The 18,693-nt window shown below is 45.4% G+C and overlaps 1 protein-coding gene across 1 annotated transcript in view; it reads left to right on the top strand.

Moving 5' to 3' along the window:
* The window catches only part of LOC124776082 (synaptotagmin-15-like), a 109,416-nt gene that overhangs the window by 81,576 nt on the left and 9,147 nt on the right, over window positions 1–18,693 (top strand). Inside the window, exons 5-7 of the mRNA XM_047250925.1 lie at window positions 1,030–1,185; window positions 7,979–8,086; window positions 12,152–12,356. Of these exons, the coding sequence (XP_047106881.1) occupies window positions 1,030–1,185; window positions 7,979–8,086; window positions 12,152–12,356 (469 nt within the window). The remainder of the gene's footprint in view (window positions 1–1,029; window positions 1,186–7,978; window positions 8,087–12,151; window positions 12,357–18,693) is intronic.

Genomic DNA, 18,693 nt, shown 5'->3' with positions numbered 1-18,693 from the left:
AAATATTTTGTGGCTATTTTTAGAATCTGGAAGGTAAAATACTGCTTTCAAATTCGCTAAAAGAATCTATCGTAGACATTCTGTGAGCTCCTTTCACTTCGCCTATTTTCTGTTTTTACAATGATTTGTTCATCTGTGAATGTACAGGGTTATTACAAATGATTGAAGCGATTTCACAGCTCTACAATAACTTTTTTATTTGAGATATTTTCACAATGCTTTGCACACACATACAAAAACTCAAAAAGTTTTTTCCGCATTCACAAATGTTCGATATGTGCCCCTTTAGTGATTCGGCAGACATCAAGCCGATAATCAAGTTCCACCCACACTCGGCGCAGCATGTCCCCATCAATGAGTTCGAAAGCATTGTTGATGCGAGCTCGCAGTTCTGGCACGTTTCTTGGTAGAGGAGGTTTAAACACTGAATCTTTCACATCACTATGCGTGAAACTTGCCCGCAGGCGTTCAACGGTTTCTTCGCTCACTGCAGGCCGACCCGTTGATTTCCCCTTACAGAGGCATCCAGAAGCTTTAAACTGCGCATAGCATCGCCGAATGGAGTTAGCAGTTGGTGGATCTTTGTTGAACTTCGTCCTGAAGTGTCGTTGCACTGTTATGACTGACTGATGTGAGTGCATTTCAAGCACGACATACGCTTTCTCGGCTCCTGTCGCCGTTTTGTCTCACTGCGCTCTCGAGCGCTCTGGCGGCAGAAACCTGAAGTGCGGCTTCAGCCGAACAAAACGTTATGAGTTTTTCTACGTATCTGTAGAGTGTCGTGACCATATGTCAATGAGCTACAGTGAATTTATGAAATCGCTTCAATCATTTGTAATAGCCCTGTACATCACATCTATCGATTTCCATCCCATTTGGATAATTCCTTCGCGCTGCATCATTTTTATTAATATTGTTTTTTTTTTTAGAGTGGTTAATGAGTCTTAAACACTATAGCAGGCTACAGTGTTCTTCACGATTACCACTCGACTGGCCAGCTAATCGAGAGTCATGTGGGCGTGTCCGCAGGTGCCGTCCAAGAACGTGTCCGACCACATCCTGAAGCTGACCGTGCTGGACGCGGGCCGCGCCAAGCGACGCAACGTGATCGGCCACGTGTCGCTGCCCCTGCGCGAGCTGGGCACCGGCGGCGAGCAGCGCCTCTTCAACATGGACCTCGAGAAGGTGCGTCTCGCCGACCATTCACACGGCGACCACTGAGTCCCGTTAGAGCTTATCGACCGCACTGCGGTCTGCACCAGCACAATGTGGCATCGACCCAACAACAAACGCTTGGTGAAACTCATCCTACCTACCGGTTTCCTACCGTTTCTCCCCTGCTCTGATGCCAAATACACTGGCGTCCAAAATTGAAGCAACAAACCGAAATGTCACATAATTGCGTTTGTTTTGCCACAAAACAGTATAAACAGATGATAGCTGTATATAAACAGTATATACACTAAAGCAATTAAAATTGCTACACCAAGAAGAAATGCAGATGATGAACGGGGATTCACTGGAAAAATGTGTTATACTAGAACTGACATGTGATTACATTTTCACGCAATTTGGGTGCATAGATCCTGAGAAATCAGTACCCAGAACAACCACCTCTGGCCGCAATAACGGCCTTGATACGCCTGGGTATTGAGTCAAACAGAGCTTGGGTGGCGAGTACAGGTACAGCTGCCCATGCAGCTTTAACGCGATACCACAGTTCATCAAGAGTAGTGACTGGCGTATTGTGACGAGCCAGTTGCTCGGCCACCATTGACCAGACGTTTTCAATTGGTGAGAGATCTGGAGAATGTGCTGGCCAGGGCAGCAGTCGAACATTTTCTGTATCCAGCAAGGCCCGTACAGGACCTGCAACATGCGGTCGTGCATTATCCTGCTGAAACGTAGGGTTTCGCAGGGGTCGAATGAATGGTACAGCCACGGGTCGTAACACATCTGAAATGTAACGTCCACTGTTCAAAGTGGCGTCAATGCGAACAAGAGGTGACCGAGACGTGTAACCAATGGCACCCCATACCATCAAGCCGGGTGATAAGCCAGTATCGCGACGACGATTACACGCTTCCAATGTGCGTTCACCGCGATGTCGTCAAACACAGATGCGACCACATGATGCTGTAAACAGAACTTGGATTCATCCGAAGAAATGACGTTTCGCCATTCGTGCACCCAGGTTCTTCGTTGAATACACCATCGGAGGCGCTCCTGTCTATGATGCAGCGTCAAGGGTAATCGTAGGCATGGTCTCCTAGTTGATAGTTCATGCTGCTGCAAACGTCGTCGAACTGTTCTTGCAGATGGTTGTTGTATTGCAAACGTCCCTATCTGTTGACTCTGGGATAGAGACGTGGCTGCACGATCCGTTACAGACTTGAGAATAAGATGCCTGTCATCTCGACTACTAGTTACAAGAGGCCGTTGGGATCCAGCACGGCGTTCCGTATTACCATCCTGCTAACAATCATTGGGTCTCGCCGACCGATCTTTATCAAAGTCGGAAACGTAATGGTACGCATTTCTCCTCCTTACACATCACAACAGCGTTTCACTAGGCAACGCCGGTCAACTGTTGTTTGTGTTTGAGAAATCGGTTGGAAACTCTCCTCGTGTCAGCACGTTGTATGAGGTGCATTCAAGTTCTAAGGCCTCCGATTTTTTTTCTCCGGACTGGAAAGAGATAGAAACATGCGCATTGTTTTAAAATGATGCCACGTTCATTGTCAATACGTCCCAGAGATGGCAGCACCGTACGGCAGATGAAATTTTACCGCCAGCGGCGAGAATGAGAACTGTTTTAAATACTTAAAATGGCGACGTTTCCCTAACTTGAAAAGCGTGCAATCATTCGTTTTCTGAATTTGCGTGGTGTGAAACCAATTTAAATTCATCGACAGTTGAAGGACACATGTGGTGATGGAGTTATGGATGTGTCGAAAGTGCGTTCGTGGGGACGACAGTTTAATGAAGGCAGAACATCGTGTGACAACAAACCGAAACAACCTTGGGCTCGCACAAGTCGGTCTGACGACATGATCGAGAAAGTGGAGAGAATTGTTTTGGGGGATCGCCAAATGACTGTTGAACAGATCGCCTCCAGAGTTAGCATTTCTGTGGGTTCTGTGCATACAATCCTGCATGACGACCTGAAAATGCTAAAGTGTCATCCAGGTGGGTGCCACGGATGCTGACGGACGACCACATGGCTGCCCATGTGGCATGTTGCCAAGCAATGTTGACGCGCAACGACAGCATGAATGGGACTTTCTTTTCGTCGGTTGTGACAATGGATGAGACGTGGATGCCATTTTTCAATCCAGAAACAAAGTGCCAGTCAGCTCAATGGAAGCACACAGATTCACCGCCACCAAAAAAATTTCGGGTAACCGCCATTGCTGAAAGAATGATGGTGTCCATGTTCTGGGACAGCGAGGGCGTAATCCTTACCCATTGCGTTCCAAAGGGCACTACGGTAACAGGTGCATCCTACGAAAATGTTTTGAAGAACAAATTCCTTCCTGCAGTGCAACAAAAACGTCCGGGAAGGGCTGTGCGTGTGCTATTTCACCAAGACAACGCACCCGCACATCGAGCTAACGTTACGCAACAGTTCCTTCGTGATAACAACTTTGAAGGGATTCCTCATGCTCCCTACTCACCTGACCTGGCTCCTAGTGACTTTTGGCTTTTTCCAACAATGAAAGACACTCTCCGTGGCCGCACATTCACCAGCCGTGCTGCTATTGCCTCAGCGATTTTCCAGTGGTCAAAACAGACTCCTAAAGAAGCCTTCGCCGCTGCCACGGAATCATGGCGTCAGCGTTGTGAAAAATGTGTACGTCTGCAGGGCGATTACGTCGAGAAGTAACGCCAGTTTCATCGATTTCGGGTGAGTAGTTAATTAGAAAAAAAATCGGAGGCCTTATAACTTGAATGCACCGTAGGTGTCGCCAACGGCGCCAACCTTGTGTGAATGCTCTGAAAAGCTAATCATTTGCATATCACTGCATCTTCTTCCTGTCGGTTAAATTTCGCGTCTGTAGCACGTCATCCTCGTGGTGTAGCAGTTTTTACGGCCAATAGTGTAGAATACAGAACGTAAACAACAGTGGCATGCATAACGGTGGACGTACATTCTGGCATCTGGTTAATGCACTCAGTATGGGGTTGATCAACTTTGGCAGCAATACAGGATCGATAGACCACGGAGCATCCTGTAAATTATATCTCATGTTGAGGGAATAAAGCCCATTCTTCCTGCAGCGCTGACCGCAGGGTGTTGGAAAGTGATGCAACCCTTGTCCCTAGTGCCTGCCATCCGTGATCTATGGGATTCAAATCGGGAGACTGAGTAGGGCACCCCATCCGTGCAATATCTCCCATTTCCAGGAAAACATCAACTATCCATGCTATATGGTGTTGGGCATTATCGTTCATCAATACGAAGTCTGGGCCGACAGCACTTTGCGACAACCGCATATGAGGCCCCAAGATCTCGTCTCGATACCAGGCAGCAGTTAAACCTTGCCGACTCACCCGTAAAATTTCATGAAGAGGTGTCAATACAATCTCTGCCCTCAGCATTAGAGATCCTACTTGATATCAGCCTCTTTCCGCAACGTCTGGGACCCGAAATCGTGCTCCACGTTCCCTCCAAATGCGAATCAGTCGTTAATCACTGCCGAGGCCAAATCTGGACTCATCTGTTAAAAGAACATCGACCCACTGTTCGACCCTCCAGGTGGCACATTGACGGCTCCACTACACACGTTCCCTCCTGCGAAAATGCGTCAGAGGTACAGATACAGCAGGTCTCTGACAATAAAGGCCACTCTTCCGAAGCCTCCTCTGCACGTTTTACCTCGCTACAATACGTCCAGTGAATGCTGCGAGATCAGATGCCAGCTGCCGTGCAGTACTAAGGCAGTACCGTCGTACCATTACAGTGAAATAACGGTCCTCTCTTTCTGATGTTGCAAGTGGTCGGCCCCGGCCTGGTCTGCAGGACACAATTTAGATCTCTATAAACTATCGCCACATCCGAAAAAGCAACAGAACGATTCACATCATGTCGTCGAGCCACATCAGTTTGCCACTATCTTGCTTCCGTTCTTCCCATGGCCCTCAATCGCAGACCCTGGTAGGCGTCTTCTCTGTGCCATACGGCACCGTCTATGACTGTGTACACAGCGATTGTGGATGTGGGAGTACCCGGCAGACACTGTTCCGTTTGACAACTGCCCTGATGTCATCGTTGGTGTGGTTGTCCGTTGACTCGAATACATCTTCCGTACAGGGCACGATCGTACGGACATCTGTTGACACTTTGTATGATTACATCGTTAGACATTGGACGGGGAAATTGTGGTTTCTCGCTTTTATTTTGGACACCATTGTATATGTGCATAAAGTCCAAAAAAGAGAAAGTAATTTTGGTTTTTGTGCGATGGAGGAAGACAGAAACACCAATAATTTCCACCGATACAATCTCAAGTAACACCCTGTGGTAACAAAACAATGGCGGCCGCACTGGAGACTTACCACCCCTCGCAGCTTTGTACATATAGGCCGCACATAGGGGAGCATACACAACATTCCTCTAGCGGACATTTAATCTCAACATCCTCTGACTGGAATTGGGTAGCAATAATCCCTTCTCCGTTTGTAAATTATGGAGATCGCCCCGTCATAGGATCATATTTCTTATTCCGTTCTCCTGCTGAAAAGCCTATCTTCTAGTCAACAGCGACAATAAATACAGGCTGCAGTATATAGCAGTAGTAGAGCGTGACTCCAACATCAACTTCTGAATGCAGTTACTGGATTTAGAAACATACAGTATTTCAGGAAAGTTCGTTCAAATATTAATTCGATGTTTCTTTACTAGGTTTGAGTTTCACCGCTTTTGTAATTCTAATTTTTGGTGAAATTAGTAATGCCATATTAAATGTTTTGTTAGTAGGCGACTGATAGCAGTTCATCTGATGTACATCTGGATAATTTTGTGCAATATCATGTTCAAACACACTAATTAAGGAAATTAAATACTGTATACTCTAGACTAACTCAGATACACTAGGCGAGTGACTTCAAGTGCTTAGTTCCAATGTCTGTCACAGCTGTAATGTGCTGCATTGTAAGCAGCGAGATTTATTGCAATGATTGACTGTTCAGTCCGTTCTTGATAGAATGTTGCGTAGATCATCAATGAAACGCAAACAATACTGATGTAATATTCTACAATATTTACTATTTGTTACACGAACCGGTTTTCATCAGGTCAAAGATATGAGGTGCGACAATAAAGTAATGAGACTGATGTGAAAAAAAGGTTGTGTATCGTTTTAGTCAAGTTTAGTGTTGTCTCCTTCCAAGAAGTTCCCTTCTGATTGCACACCCTTTTTCCAGCGCTTCTGCCATTGATGGTAACGTTTCTGGAACTCATCTTCCGTAATATCTATCCTCCTAGACCCTCGTCATAGCTTTTTGGACATCTTGTGTTGTTTGCTGGTGAATAAACTGGCTGTGGTAGTACTGAAATTTGTTTTAACGTTAAAAATTGCTGTTGTGGTGTGAGATTTTTGGGGACCAATTTTTGTACAAATCTTTCTCATACCAAGAAAATCTTCAGTTATTATTAGACGAACCGTATCTCGACTGATGTTCAGTTCTTCTGCAATCACTTTTACAGATAATCTTCGATCAGATCGTACGAGTTCAGGCAGCCTGGCCAAGTTGACATCCGTCTGTGAGGTTGATGGTCATCCACTGCGGTCTTCACCTTAAACATTCGTTCTGTCTTCACTAATCATTTTATGCCAACGAAAAACTTGAGCTCTTGACATAACCTCCTCTCCAAAAGCCTTCTGAAGCTTGCCATAAGCTGTCGTCGCGTTTTCACCCAATTTAATGCGAAAAGAAATGGCATACCGTTGCGCAATATTATACGGTTCCATTTCCGTGACGAGAGACACAAACACGTGTTAACGTACTACAGCACAACTCACAACTGAGCAGTTGCATCGATGTGCCGTTTGGACTAGATGCAGCTTGTAGACCAAGGTCAAAGATATTGTGTGTATGTAGGCCTGTAATGTTGCAACATCTTGACAAGAAAACAGTCTCATTACTTTATTGTCGCTCCACGGAAGTATGTGGTGCAATGAAATTTTCTTGGGTCAAAGATTTTAAACTAGTGCATATACAGAGCATCTGCATCTCCAGACATAAAAATGCTAAGTTAGAACAGGAACAAAATAAGCGACGTTATTTCCATGTAAGTGGCATATTTAACTAAAATAAAATATGTGACACATTAACTAATGAACCATAGACAAATTACAACAGTTTTACACACAAGAACGTAACTGAACAATAACCTTTGGTGACATATCCAAAGATGTCGCTGAACAAAATAATCTTGTCTTTAATAGACCAAGAGTTACAAACAAATGGGATATAGTAGTGATATTAAGCAGGTGAGTGATGAACTGTGATTATACAAAGTAAATTTTCTTAACACAACAAGAGAAATTGTAGTAACTGAAATAAAGGAAATGGAACATGTAAGTAAGAGTGGTTATTTATAATATGACCTGGATAGGATTATGAGTAGTGTTTGCAGTTACAAGTGGCGAGTGAGAGAACTGTGTCTGTTCTTTCAGAACTAAGCTTGGGTTGATGGACAAATGTTTATTAATTTTTATAATTTCAATGCAGTTTATCTTCCTTCTTTTATGGATGTAATGTAATACTTTGTGTTTCGCCTTGTAACTATCGCCTTCCTTAAGCAGGTGGTCTGCAAAACTAGCGTCTCCATTTTTAAGTTTCCACCTTCCGTGGTGTTCCTTCAAGCGGGTGTATATTTCCCTGCCACACTGACTTATACAGAATTTACCTCAGTATCAAGTCATTTTATGTGTTCCACTCTTTTCCAACGCTGTTTCCATTTGTTCCACAGGAGGCGCAAGAGCAGGTGTCTGAGCGCGGGGAGCTGCTGGTGTCACTGCTGTACAACGAGAACCTGCACCGGCTCGCCGTCACCGTCATAGAGGCGAGGAACCTCAAGGTGTGTGTCTTTCTGTACGTGTACGGCTGCTAACAGTTTACACACTGAAACAGGAATACAGGCTGAGCGTAATATCTTTACCTAAACAAAAATTACTTCTGAGTAACTGTGCCAATATAGATATGCGGTTTGTTGCAACTGGTAACTTAACTCGCAAAGGGCAAAGGGTTGGCTTTTTTTTTTTTTTTTTTGTCGATACACTTCCATATGTGCGCTGTTTCTTACCCGTAGAACTTCTAAGAGCTACTCCCGTTCTCTCCATTTCTTTGCCAACATCACTTCCCTCACCGCCTCTGTTACATTTCGTGTTTGTGCCATAGCAGGTTTCACGTCAGAAACTGGTGAACTGAACACTTTACCCCTAACATAATCCCACGAAAAAGGTAAAACGAAGTTATATGTAGAGGACATGGTAGTCACGAATTTGGACCGTCTGTGACAGACCATCTGTAGTAACGCTTTCATCTAAGAACTGGCGAACAAACAACCCCCACTGTGGCCGTGCACCATCTTACTGGAAGTGTGTATCCACGGTTGACAGTCCCGCAACTGATTTGCAACGTGAAGTTCCAAGGTGTAGAGTTAAACTTTTGCCATAATGGTAGACTCAGTGAAAAATAGCGAACCCAGAACGGCCACACCGCACATTCATTTCCAGGTTGTCCATTGTCTACTGTTCGAAAATGTATCGCCTCTTCGACCATCAGATTCGGACGATACCCCTGTTTACTTTCCTGGAGGTGTGAAAAGTCGTCTCATCGGACAAACAAACTTTTGTATTGTGTACATCGATTTGTTCTAGCATGTACCTAGCGAAGTCAGCCCGTCTGGGCCAAAGATACGGCTGCAAAACGTGCATAATTTACACTTCGTATACATGTAAATGCAGACATTTGTGTAAAATATTAAAACCAGTGCTGTGAGGTATGCTCTTTTCTCTGAAAACACAACGCGTCGATTTCCCCGGACTCCTTCGAAATTCTGTACTCACGGTATCAACAGCGTAATCGCTCACTCCAGGTCTCCGACTTCTTGCCTTGTCGTCGCCAACACTGTAAATCATTTTTCATACACTCCTTTGAGGCTCTTCACACCTGGCGGATCTAGACTACAAGCACTTCAAAAGAGTTGCTGAACTGTAACAGGCGACTGAGTGTCACGAAACCGCGAAATACTTCGTGCATAGACGACGTTATGACAGCAGCAGTCTTAAATTACGCTTTCTGCAACAAGAAATGAAAGAAAGAAGGCAAATCCATAAAAACTTCATCGGTTAAGCTACTATTTGCTACAAACCACATAGCTGTATCGCTCATAGTTCTTAGAAACAAAATTTTGTGTTCATACAAAAACTTTATGCTTACCCTGTATAGTATGTAACGAAAGTAAGCTCGAAGAGTTGTGGAGGTTGTTTTGCGAAAAAAAATTGAAGGTAGGAAACCGTGTCCAAGATCGCTATCCACTTACGTTATCTAGCGTTGTCGTTACTATCGAAGACTCGTGTCGCTAGGCAACTTACTGGAGAAAACTCCTGTCGCTAGGCAACCTCTGTGGCATCAGAAGTGACGCAAGTCTGAAGCGCCTGCCGTCGCTGCGCGTAGCGGTCAGTTCGCTGTAAATCAGTGGTCGTCAAACTTATTTGCTCAAGAGGCAGTACACAGATTGCGGGGCCCCATCTCGGGCCGCTTATGTACCACCCTCATTCTTAATTCGTATCTTACACAAGTTTATTAATTGATAACTTGCATAAAGTGGTATGTTATGGGCCCCCAATTCACTAGCTATAGTAAACGCGCGATATATAGCCTTCTGAAGCGCTGAAAGAAGACAGCTCCATTCGGAACACTTTATTTTGACTGTTCCCTGTTTCAGATTGCTGACACCCTTAGTGACCCTAAAGTTGTGACGCTACCTATAAATCTGTACCGCTTGTGAAGATGACCTTCTCTTTATGAGCGTTCATGAACCGACGCTACTCCCATGTCAATTTTTTTCCATAGCAGACGATCAATACAAGTCACGCGAGCCAGTGTGTTTTCAAAACTGGAAGACAAACGGTGGAACCGTAACCCTCAATATCCGCAGTTGCCGCACTACATAACACTCTGGCCCCGACGTAAGCGGCCAACTTTACTTAACTCACGGCCCAGTACTCCAACGTCAATTAAAAGTAAGCACCTGGGGCTGCACGAATAGTCGATTCGAGCCGCATGTGGCCCACGGACTGCAGTGTGATGATCAGTGACGTAAATATGATGCTGAAGAGCCTGTTTACATGCTTTTCCAAAGGAACTTTACATCGTATTTCTGAATATCACAGGCACTGCAGTATCGTATTTATCCTCCGACACTGGGTAAGCGGCTTTGAAGTAAATTGTCTCCATTGTACGGGAATATACATAGCGGATGAGCAAGTACGGGTTTTCTACACATACTAAGTTGACGACACATGGCGGTTTGGGTGTGGCCGTGAGTCGTGCATGGATAGTCAGGTTTAGGCTTTTGAGCGGTGCGGTACGTCCCGGCCGCTCTGTTTCGCGTTTCTGGGTCTGTTGTTTACCGCACGACCGCGGTGGTGTTGCGTGTTACAGTTACGTTCGTGACTCCGATGGCTCTTTCGTACCGAAAAGTCGGGATCAAATTGCAGTTTGACGAAACGTACTGTAGACTCTATACCCACGAAGTAGACAGATTTTTATGAGACTTGACCCGAAAGAGCTGCTGGGTATCTATTTGTCTACCGTTTCCAGTGTATCTTAAGTTCGCTGACAATGAGGAGTGTGACAAATTTCTCAGACGCTCGACGGAAGGTTACAGATTCTGCCACACTCGGTATGGTAACACTGGAACGGAATGTTCAAAATACAAAATATGTGTTTGAAGGTCCAGAGGATCGGGTCACCCTTCCTCTTCGACTCTGTGGCACAGTCCTCGACCATAAGGCCAAAAAAATTGAAGACGTTCGAAACTAACCCTATCCTTAACGAGGTGCGAGAGGTCTGTATTGAATTTCACCGCCATATACTTTCGTATCTCACTATCGCTGGCTGCCGGGCGATAATTATTTGCGACGGTCAGCCGAGGACCTGCTCCGGATGTGGACATGTACGTACGGAATGTCTGCAATGCCGTCTCTTGCAGACGACCTCAGCCGATCAGATTCGACCATCAATAGCGACCTCTGTGCGATATTGCTCGCAGTGTGGTTTGAGGAGACCGAAATGCTCGCTAATAAGCTCACGAAGGATGGCGTGAGGTCTGAAACAGGATACGTAATGAATGCTAAAAAGAAAAGTACGTAGCTCCTGGAATACTTAACTTTAATTCATCCTTGTGGTACATCGCTCTTGACGATACAAGTGAGACTCTTTAGATACAAGCTATGTAAGGCTAATGGCGCCTTGCTAGGTCGTAGCCATTGACTTAGCTGAAGGCTATTCTAACTATCTGCTCTGCAAATGAGCGAGGTTTCGTCAGTGTGCATCGCTAGCTACTTCGTCCGTACAACTGGGGCGAGTGCTAGTACGTCTCTCAAGACCTGCCGTGTGGTGGCGCTCGGTCTGCGATCACTAACAGTGGCGACACGCAGGTCCGACATGTACTAATGGACCGCGGCCGATTTAAAGCTACCACCTAGCAAGTGTGGTGTCTGGCGGTGACACCACAGCTTGTTATATCATACAAACATGGTACACAGTAGCATATATGTTTACATATGCAGGACCACATACTCAAGCATCTGCGAGCAATATTTATATGGACATGGCATTTTGGACAAGGTGCTTTCTGTCTTTAATGTGCCTAGTTTTATCCACTTCACATCTTTTGCACGAGGTTCAGCGTAAAATGAACGTGTTTTACAACAAAGAAGTGCTAAAGACCTGAAGATGACAGCAATGACTGTCGAAACCGGTCGTCTCAAATAAGGAAATTTTTATGCGATGTTGGCTTTTGAATGGTTTTTAACAATTAAAACAACGCCCTTCAGTACTACGAAAATGAGAAAGTTCAGGCGTATGGGAATCAAGTGTGTGCGCCCAGCGTGTGTGTCTGTGTGTGTTTCAGTTCCGGGAGGAGCGGCGCGACTCGTACGTGCGCGTGTCGCTGCAGCAGCAGTACCGCGCCGTCAAGGTGAAGCGCACGGCCACTGTGCGCAACTCGGACTGCCCCAACTTCTCGCAGTGCTTCAACTTCCGCGTGCCCGCCGCGCGGCTGGACCTGACCAGCATCACGCTGCACGTGCTGGTGCCCGTGCCGGGCTACGGCAGAGGTACCTGCCTGACAACTCCCTACCTACCTCCCCATCTTCTGCATCTCCTCCCTCTAAATTCACTTCCTAGGTGCATCACACATGCCAGCATGAAATGGGGCTGAATAGAATTTTCTGTGTTAATACAGCCACGCTTGCATCTGATTACAACCCTTCTAGGTCTACTGCCACGTGACCTTATGGTATACCTAAAACATTAAAATCCTTTCAGGCGGGTTGCAGTGGACTCCTCAGCAACCCGAATCAGCTGAAACGTCGGTTTATTTTAGCATTTTAGTATTTTGCTAGGTGATGTGGCAGTACACCCGGAAGAATTTTAATGAGATTGACACGAAAGTCTACAATGTTACGCTGCCTGACAAGAAAAACAGTAAGCACCCAGACCCTGCCCAGTTAGCCGCGCTGTCTAACACACGGTTTTCCTGACTGGAAAGGAGCGCCTGGTACCCGGCACGAATCCACCCGGCAAACTTTTGTCGAGGTCCGCTGAGCCGGCTAGTCTGTGAATGGTTTTTAGGCGGTTTTCCATCTGCCTCGGCGAATGCGGGCTGGTTCTCCCTTATTCCGCCTCAGCCACACTATGTCGGCGATTTCTGCGCACATAAGTTCTCCAAGTACGTGTACACCACTATTACTCTACGACGCAAACATAAGGGTTACACTCGTCTGGTGTGAGACGTTCCCTGGGGGGTCCACTGGGGGCCGAACCGCAAAATAACCCTGAAAGAGTGGTTCGGTGTGGGGCAGGAGAGGGGTGAAGTGAACTGCGGTAGTCGTCGTGGGGTTGTGGACCACTGCGGCTGCAGATTCTAATGGCTCTGAGTACTATGGGACTTAACATCTGAGGTCATCAGTCCCCTACGACTTAGAACTACTTAAAACTAACTAACCTAAGGACATCACACACACCCATGCCCCAGGCAGGATTTGAACCTTCGACCGTTGCGGTCGCGCGGTTCCAGACTGAAGCGCCTAGAACATCTCGGCCACAACCGTCGTTTCTAGGCCCCCGGTTAACGTACAATACAATACAATACAAGCACCCAGAAGACACGGTCGGATATCAATGTAGTTTCTCATACCGACACGCAATGGTCAGATACGTAAATGATTAGAGCTGCAATTCTCTCACAGTTAAAACAGCCTCCATAGTGAATCGCTGTCATTCGGATTTATACCACACCTGGTAGGGTATTAACACAATTAGATGCTGAGTGAACACTGTGTAAGACACAGCTATGCCTCATATTCATGTGAGATGGCGAAATCACCGCCTGACGGAGCTCGAAAGGGATTCATTGTGGATCTAGCCGATTGGTCGAATCATGCGATGTCCGTATTTGTGGACCATTCGGATGTTGGACTACATGGGAACGGTAGGTCAGGCGTACACAACGTTGTCGTCGAGTACGTCTGACGGCCACAATGGTGCACCAAGCATGTGGTAATTCCTTCACATTTGTCACTGACGTCCGAGAACAAGTCATGGACTCTCTGCAGAATCACGCACACTGTTCGGAGACTAGCAGCAGTCGGACTAGGGAATTCCCGTGTCACGCATAAGCTGTCATTAACATCCCAACACAAACAGCTGCATTCGGAGTGGTGCCACGAACTGCTGGTAAATGGCGTCTCATTGCGTCCAGCAATGTATAGCAGTCCTGCATTATTCCGAATGACAGTCGTCATCGAACATGATTTCATCTCATGTTTTGGAGAGGCACACCGACGTCACTCCTGGGTCATGGTGCGCGGAGCCATGAAGTACGATTTCAGGTCAAGGCTAGTAGTGATCGAGGGTCACTGACGGCACGGGGGTGCGTCACTGACATCCAGTGGTCTCATGTAGTAACTATCATGCTACAGTACCGTGGTGCCATTTTTGAACAATAGAATACTCATCCACACATGGAACGTGTCTGCGTGGTCTCTCTGCGATGTTGAGGCATTCCCGTAGCCAGTTAGATCCCCAGATTTGCCCCTAATGGTATATGAGTGATACCAGCTCAGACGTCAACTCCGTTCCAGTGCCATATACAGGACATCAAGCACTAGTTACAACAGTTGTGGGCCAGCTTGCCTCAGGCAGGAATACAACAGCATTACGAACACCCTGACGACACCCTTCCAAATCGAATCAGTGCATAATGAGTTGGTTCATGCTGTCACATTCTTTGTGAAACTAACTCGATTTTGCAGTCACTCCCAATAGTATTAATCCGAGAATTTTCATTTAGGCTCTTCCTCCACTTCTGGGTGCTTCTCTTATTTTTGGTAGGATAGCGTATAAAGAACGTCTGCACGTTTATAAAGTAACTTAAACAGAAACATCGTGAAGTGAAATATAAACTATGGAGTGAGAGAAGCATACAGACTTCCGTGGCTGACTTAACTCTGGCAAATTGATGTGTTCTGGGCCGATAGTGCTATTCTCCATGCAGGTATGGGCAGTTCTAGATACATTAGGGCTTCCATGGAGTCGGCTGTATACCGAACGTCCACAGGCCTTTCAGTTGTCATTTATGTAATCCAATGTAAGTCATTTTTCTAGCAGCTGTATTTCTTTTATTTTGATGTGTATCTTAAGTATGCACGGTCGAGTTCAAGACACAGTTGTTCCATATTCAGCAAGCTGTTAATCGTGCTTCATGAGCACTGCAATTGTGTTACCATCAAGGGAGGAGCTTACTTTTGTGGCGGTGTTCGTAGTGACAAACAATTCGCTGTAGAAACGGCTTACGAAGTCACCGCCACACTTTTAATAGCGGGCCGACCGGTCCGCTGGAACAGTGAACAGAAAGATGAAAACCCAAACACTCTGATTAAATAAAAGTCGGTACTTATCTTTATTAACGAAGATACAGAAACACAGTAGTGAACTCGGTGTCTACAGAAATCTGTCTAGTTCGAGTCGTAGCGGCTAGGTCAGCGTCGGCTGACGACAAACAACAACTCTGCTGCGATGAACACACAACTGACTAGCAAGTACACAATTCGGTGGCGAGTATACAACTGAGCGGCGAATACAGAACTGTCCTAGCGCTCGCGACTCCAGCGCTTAAGAAGCCAGAAGCCAGCGGTGGCGCGCGCAGACTTGCGGCGATTTCCTGTCTCGCTGGCGCTGCTTATGCGGACGGCGTCCGGACTTTGATGCTGCCAACCTTTTGGCAGCGGGCTCGGGTGGCATTACTGGCTAGGATATAACACTTACAATGCGCCTACCATATAGTTTGATAATTCGTGTCAAACCTCTTTGTTCTCTGCGCCGAAATGAAAATAACACAGTCAATTCCTTCTGGGAACGAGTGCCAGGAGTGTCTACACTTGAAGTTTAGGTTAGAAGAAAACATGTTACTGTGTCTAACAACAATGTCAGAGAGACTATTGTGAATCTGTTCCCTTAGAACGGCAATGGCGTAACAAATACCACCAAGACAATTAGTAGAATACTCGAACACAGACAACTGAACACACCCATGTATCAGCACGACCTCCCAACACAAAGAAACTATTTTTACAACATAAATTTGGCAGTTGAGTTTACGACAGCCACAATGTTTTTATGAACCAGTTTCCTCAGTTCAACATCATCGTCAGAAACTGTGGATTTACAGCTGAAAGTAGTTGGTTGATTCCGCTATCAATCTAACTTTGAACCATAAATTCCAGTAGCTCTGACGATGCTCTTCAATGCTCTCCAATGCTCTTGATAAATTGAATTATGTTATTAATTGAGACTTGTGACTGTCCCCTAAAGTTTTTCACTATTCAGCTTCATCTAGTACCACGGAGGTTACTCACAGATCATTAAAACAGGTCCTATCATCCTGTCCCTTCAATTATCAGCGTTTCCTGCACGTTCCTTCCTTCGCCGATTCTACGGAGAATCTCCACATTCTTTATCTTATCAGTCCATCTGATTTTCAGTATTATTCTGTAGCACCACACCAAAAATGCTTCGATTTTCTTCTCCTCCTGTTTTCCCACTATCCACCATTCACTACCACACAATGCTGTGCTCCAAACATACGTTCTCTGAAATTTCTTCCTAAAATTAAGGCCAATGCTGGGTACTAGTAGACTCCTCTTCTCCAGGAATACTCTATTTGCCTGATCTGTTTTGCTTCTTATATCCACCTCGCGTCGTCCATCATGGGTTATTTTGCTTCCAAGGTAGCAGAATTCCTTAACTTCGTCTACTACGTGGCCGCCAATCCTGATGTTAAGTTTCTTGCTGTTCTCATTCCTGCTAATTCGCATTACTTTCTTTTCATGATTTACTGCATACACATTCTATACTATTTAGACTATTCCTTCAGTTCAAGATTTCCTGTAATTATTCTTCAAAGTCACTGAGGATAGCAATGTCATCAGCCTATTTACCATTGATATCCTTGAATTTTAATCCCATTCCCGAACCTTTCTTTTATTTCCGTCATTGCTTCTTCGATGTGTAGACTGAACAATAGGGGTGAAAGACTACATCCCTGTATTACATCCTTTTCAATTCGAGCACTTCGTTCTTGTTCCTCCAGTCTTATTGTTTCCTCTTGGTCCTGGTACATATCGTATGTTGTCCGTCTTACCCTATAGCTTACCTCTACTTTTCTCAGAATTTAGAACGTGCTGCACCACTTTGTATTGTCGACAGCTCCTACGAACGTGTTTTGGTTTTTTTCAGTCTTGCTTCCATTATCAACCAGAACGTTGGAACTGCCTCTCTGTTGTCTTTATCTTTCCTAAAGCCAAGCTGGTGATCATCTCTCAATATTCAGTCCCATTCTTTTGTAAATTATTTTTGTCGGCAGCTTGCATTCTTGAGCTGATTTTGCTATAATTCTCGAGTTTGTCGGCTCCTGCTATCTTCGGAATCGTGTGGATGATGTTTTTCCGACGATGTTGTGGTATTGGTTGGTTTTGGGGAAAGAGACCAAACAGCGAGGTCATCGGTCTCATCGGATTAGGGAAGGACAGGGAAGGAAGTCGGCCGTGCCCTTTCAGAGGAACCATCCCGGCATTTGCCTGGAGCGATTTAGGGAAATCACGGAAAACCTAAATCAGGATGGCCGGACGCGGGATTGAACCGTCGTCCTCCCGAATGCGAGTCCAGTGTGCTAACCACTGCGCCACCTCGCTCGGTGTTGTGGTATATCACCAGTCTCATACATTGTACACAGTTGTGTCAACAGTCGTGTTGTAGCCCCTTCCCACCAATAATTTATAAATTCCGATGGAATGTTATCGATTCCTTCTGCCTTATTTGACCTTAAGTCGCCCAAAGCTCTTTTAAATTCCGATTTTAATACTGGATGCCCTATCTCTTCCCTATCGACTCACGTTCCTCCATCTATCACGGCATCGGACAAGTCCTCCCACTCACAGAGGACTTCATTGTACTCTTTCTACCTATCCGTTCCCTCCTCTGTATATAAGTGCGGATCTCCAGATGCACTCTGTACGTTTCCGCCCTTGGCTTTAATTTCACCGAAGGTTAACTATTCTGTATGCTGAGTCAGTTCTTCCGACAATCATTTCTATTTCGATTTCGTCACATTTTCCACGCAAACATTTCGCCTTTGCTTCGCCGCACTTCCTATTTATTTCATTCCTAAGCGGCTTGTTATTTGTGTATTCTTGAATTTCCCTGCACATTTTGGTATTTTCTTCATCCTTCTGTTATCCGTGGTTTCTTCACAGTTAATTTTCTTTTACCTACGTTTTCTTTACAACTTCTGTGATTGCCCTTTTCAGCAATTCATCGTCAGAACTGACCTGCCTACTGAGCTATTCATTATCGCAGAATCTCAGTACATCACTCATAAGAGCCGGTAAAGATAGATGGGATACACGTCTAACGGAACACACCGGCATGCGAGCAAGGCCACGCGCATCGTAGGGACAAGGAAGCACAAGGAGTCGAACATGGCGTAGTGCGACAGACTAATTACAGCATATTATTCCCAGAAGTTTATTATGTTCACTCTAAAAGTGCAGTTGTCAAATTTGTTATCCGATGATTATTCAGCATTACTCACATTACCCATTTAGCACGGGCTTTGTGTTGCATTTGATAGTGGAATCTTAGAATTACTTCCATCCAAGGTTACTGAAAGATGTCCTACATTGTCAGAATATTCCTTCTCTTTGCGAACTTTCTTCTCCCGCTCGCGGCTCACTGGACGTTCTAGGAAGTACCGAATCGAATTCTACAACATGTCCCGATTTACGAACCTTGCCTCTAATTTTATGTTCAAAATGTTCAAATGTGTGTGAAATCTTATGGGACTGAACTGCCAAGGTCATCAGTCCCTAAGCTTACACACTACTTAACCTAAAT

Source organism: Schistocerca piceifrons, chromosome 2 (genome assembly GCF_021461385.2).
Source record: "Schistocerca piceifrons isolate TAMUIC-IGC-003096 chromosome 2, iqSchPice1.1, whole genome shotgun sequence".
NCBI lineage: Eukaryota > Metazoa > Arthropoda > Insecta > Orthoptera > Acrididae > Schistocerca > Schistocerca piceifrons.
This window is presented reverse-complemented; position numbering and strand designations above follow the sequence as displayed.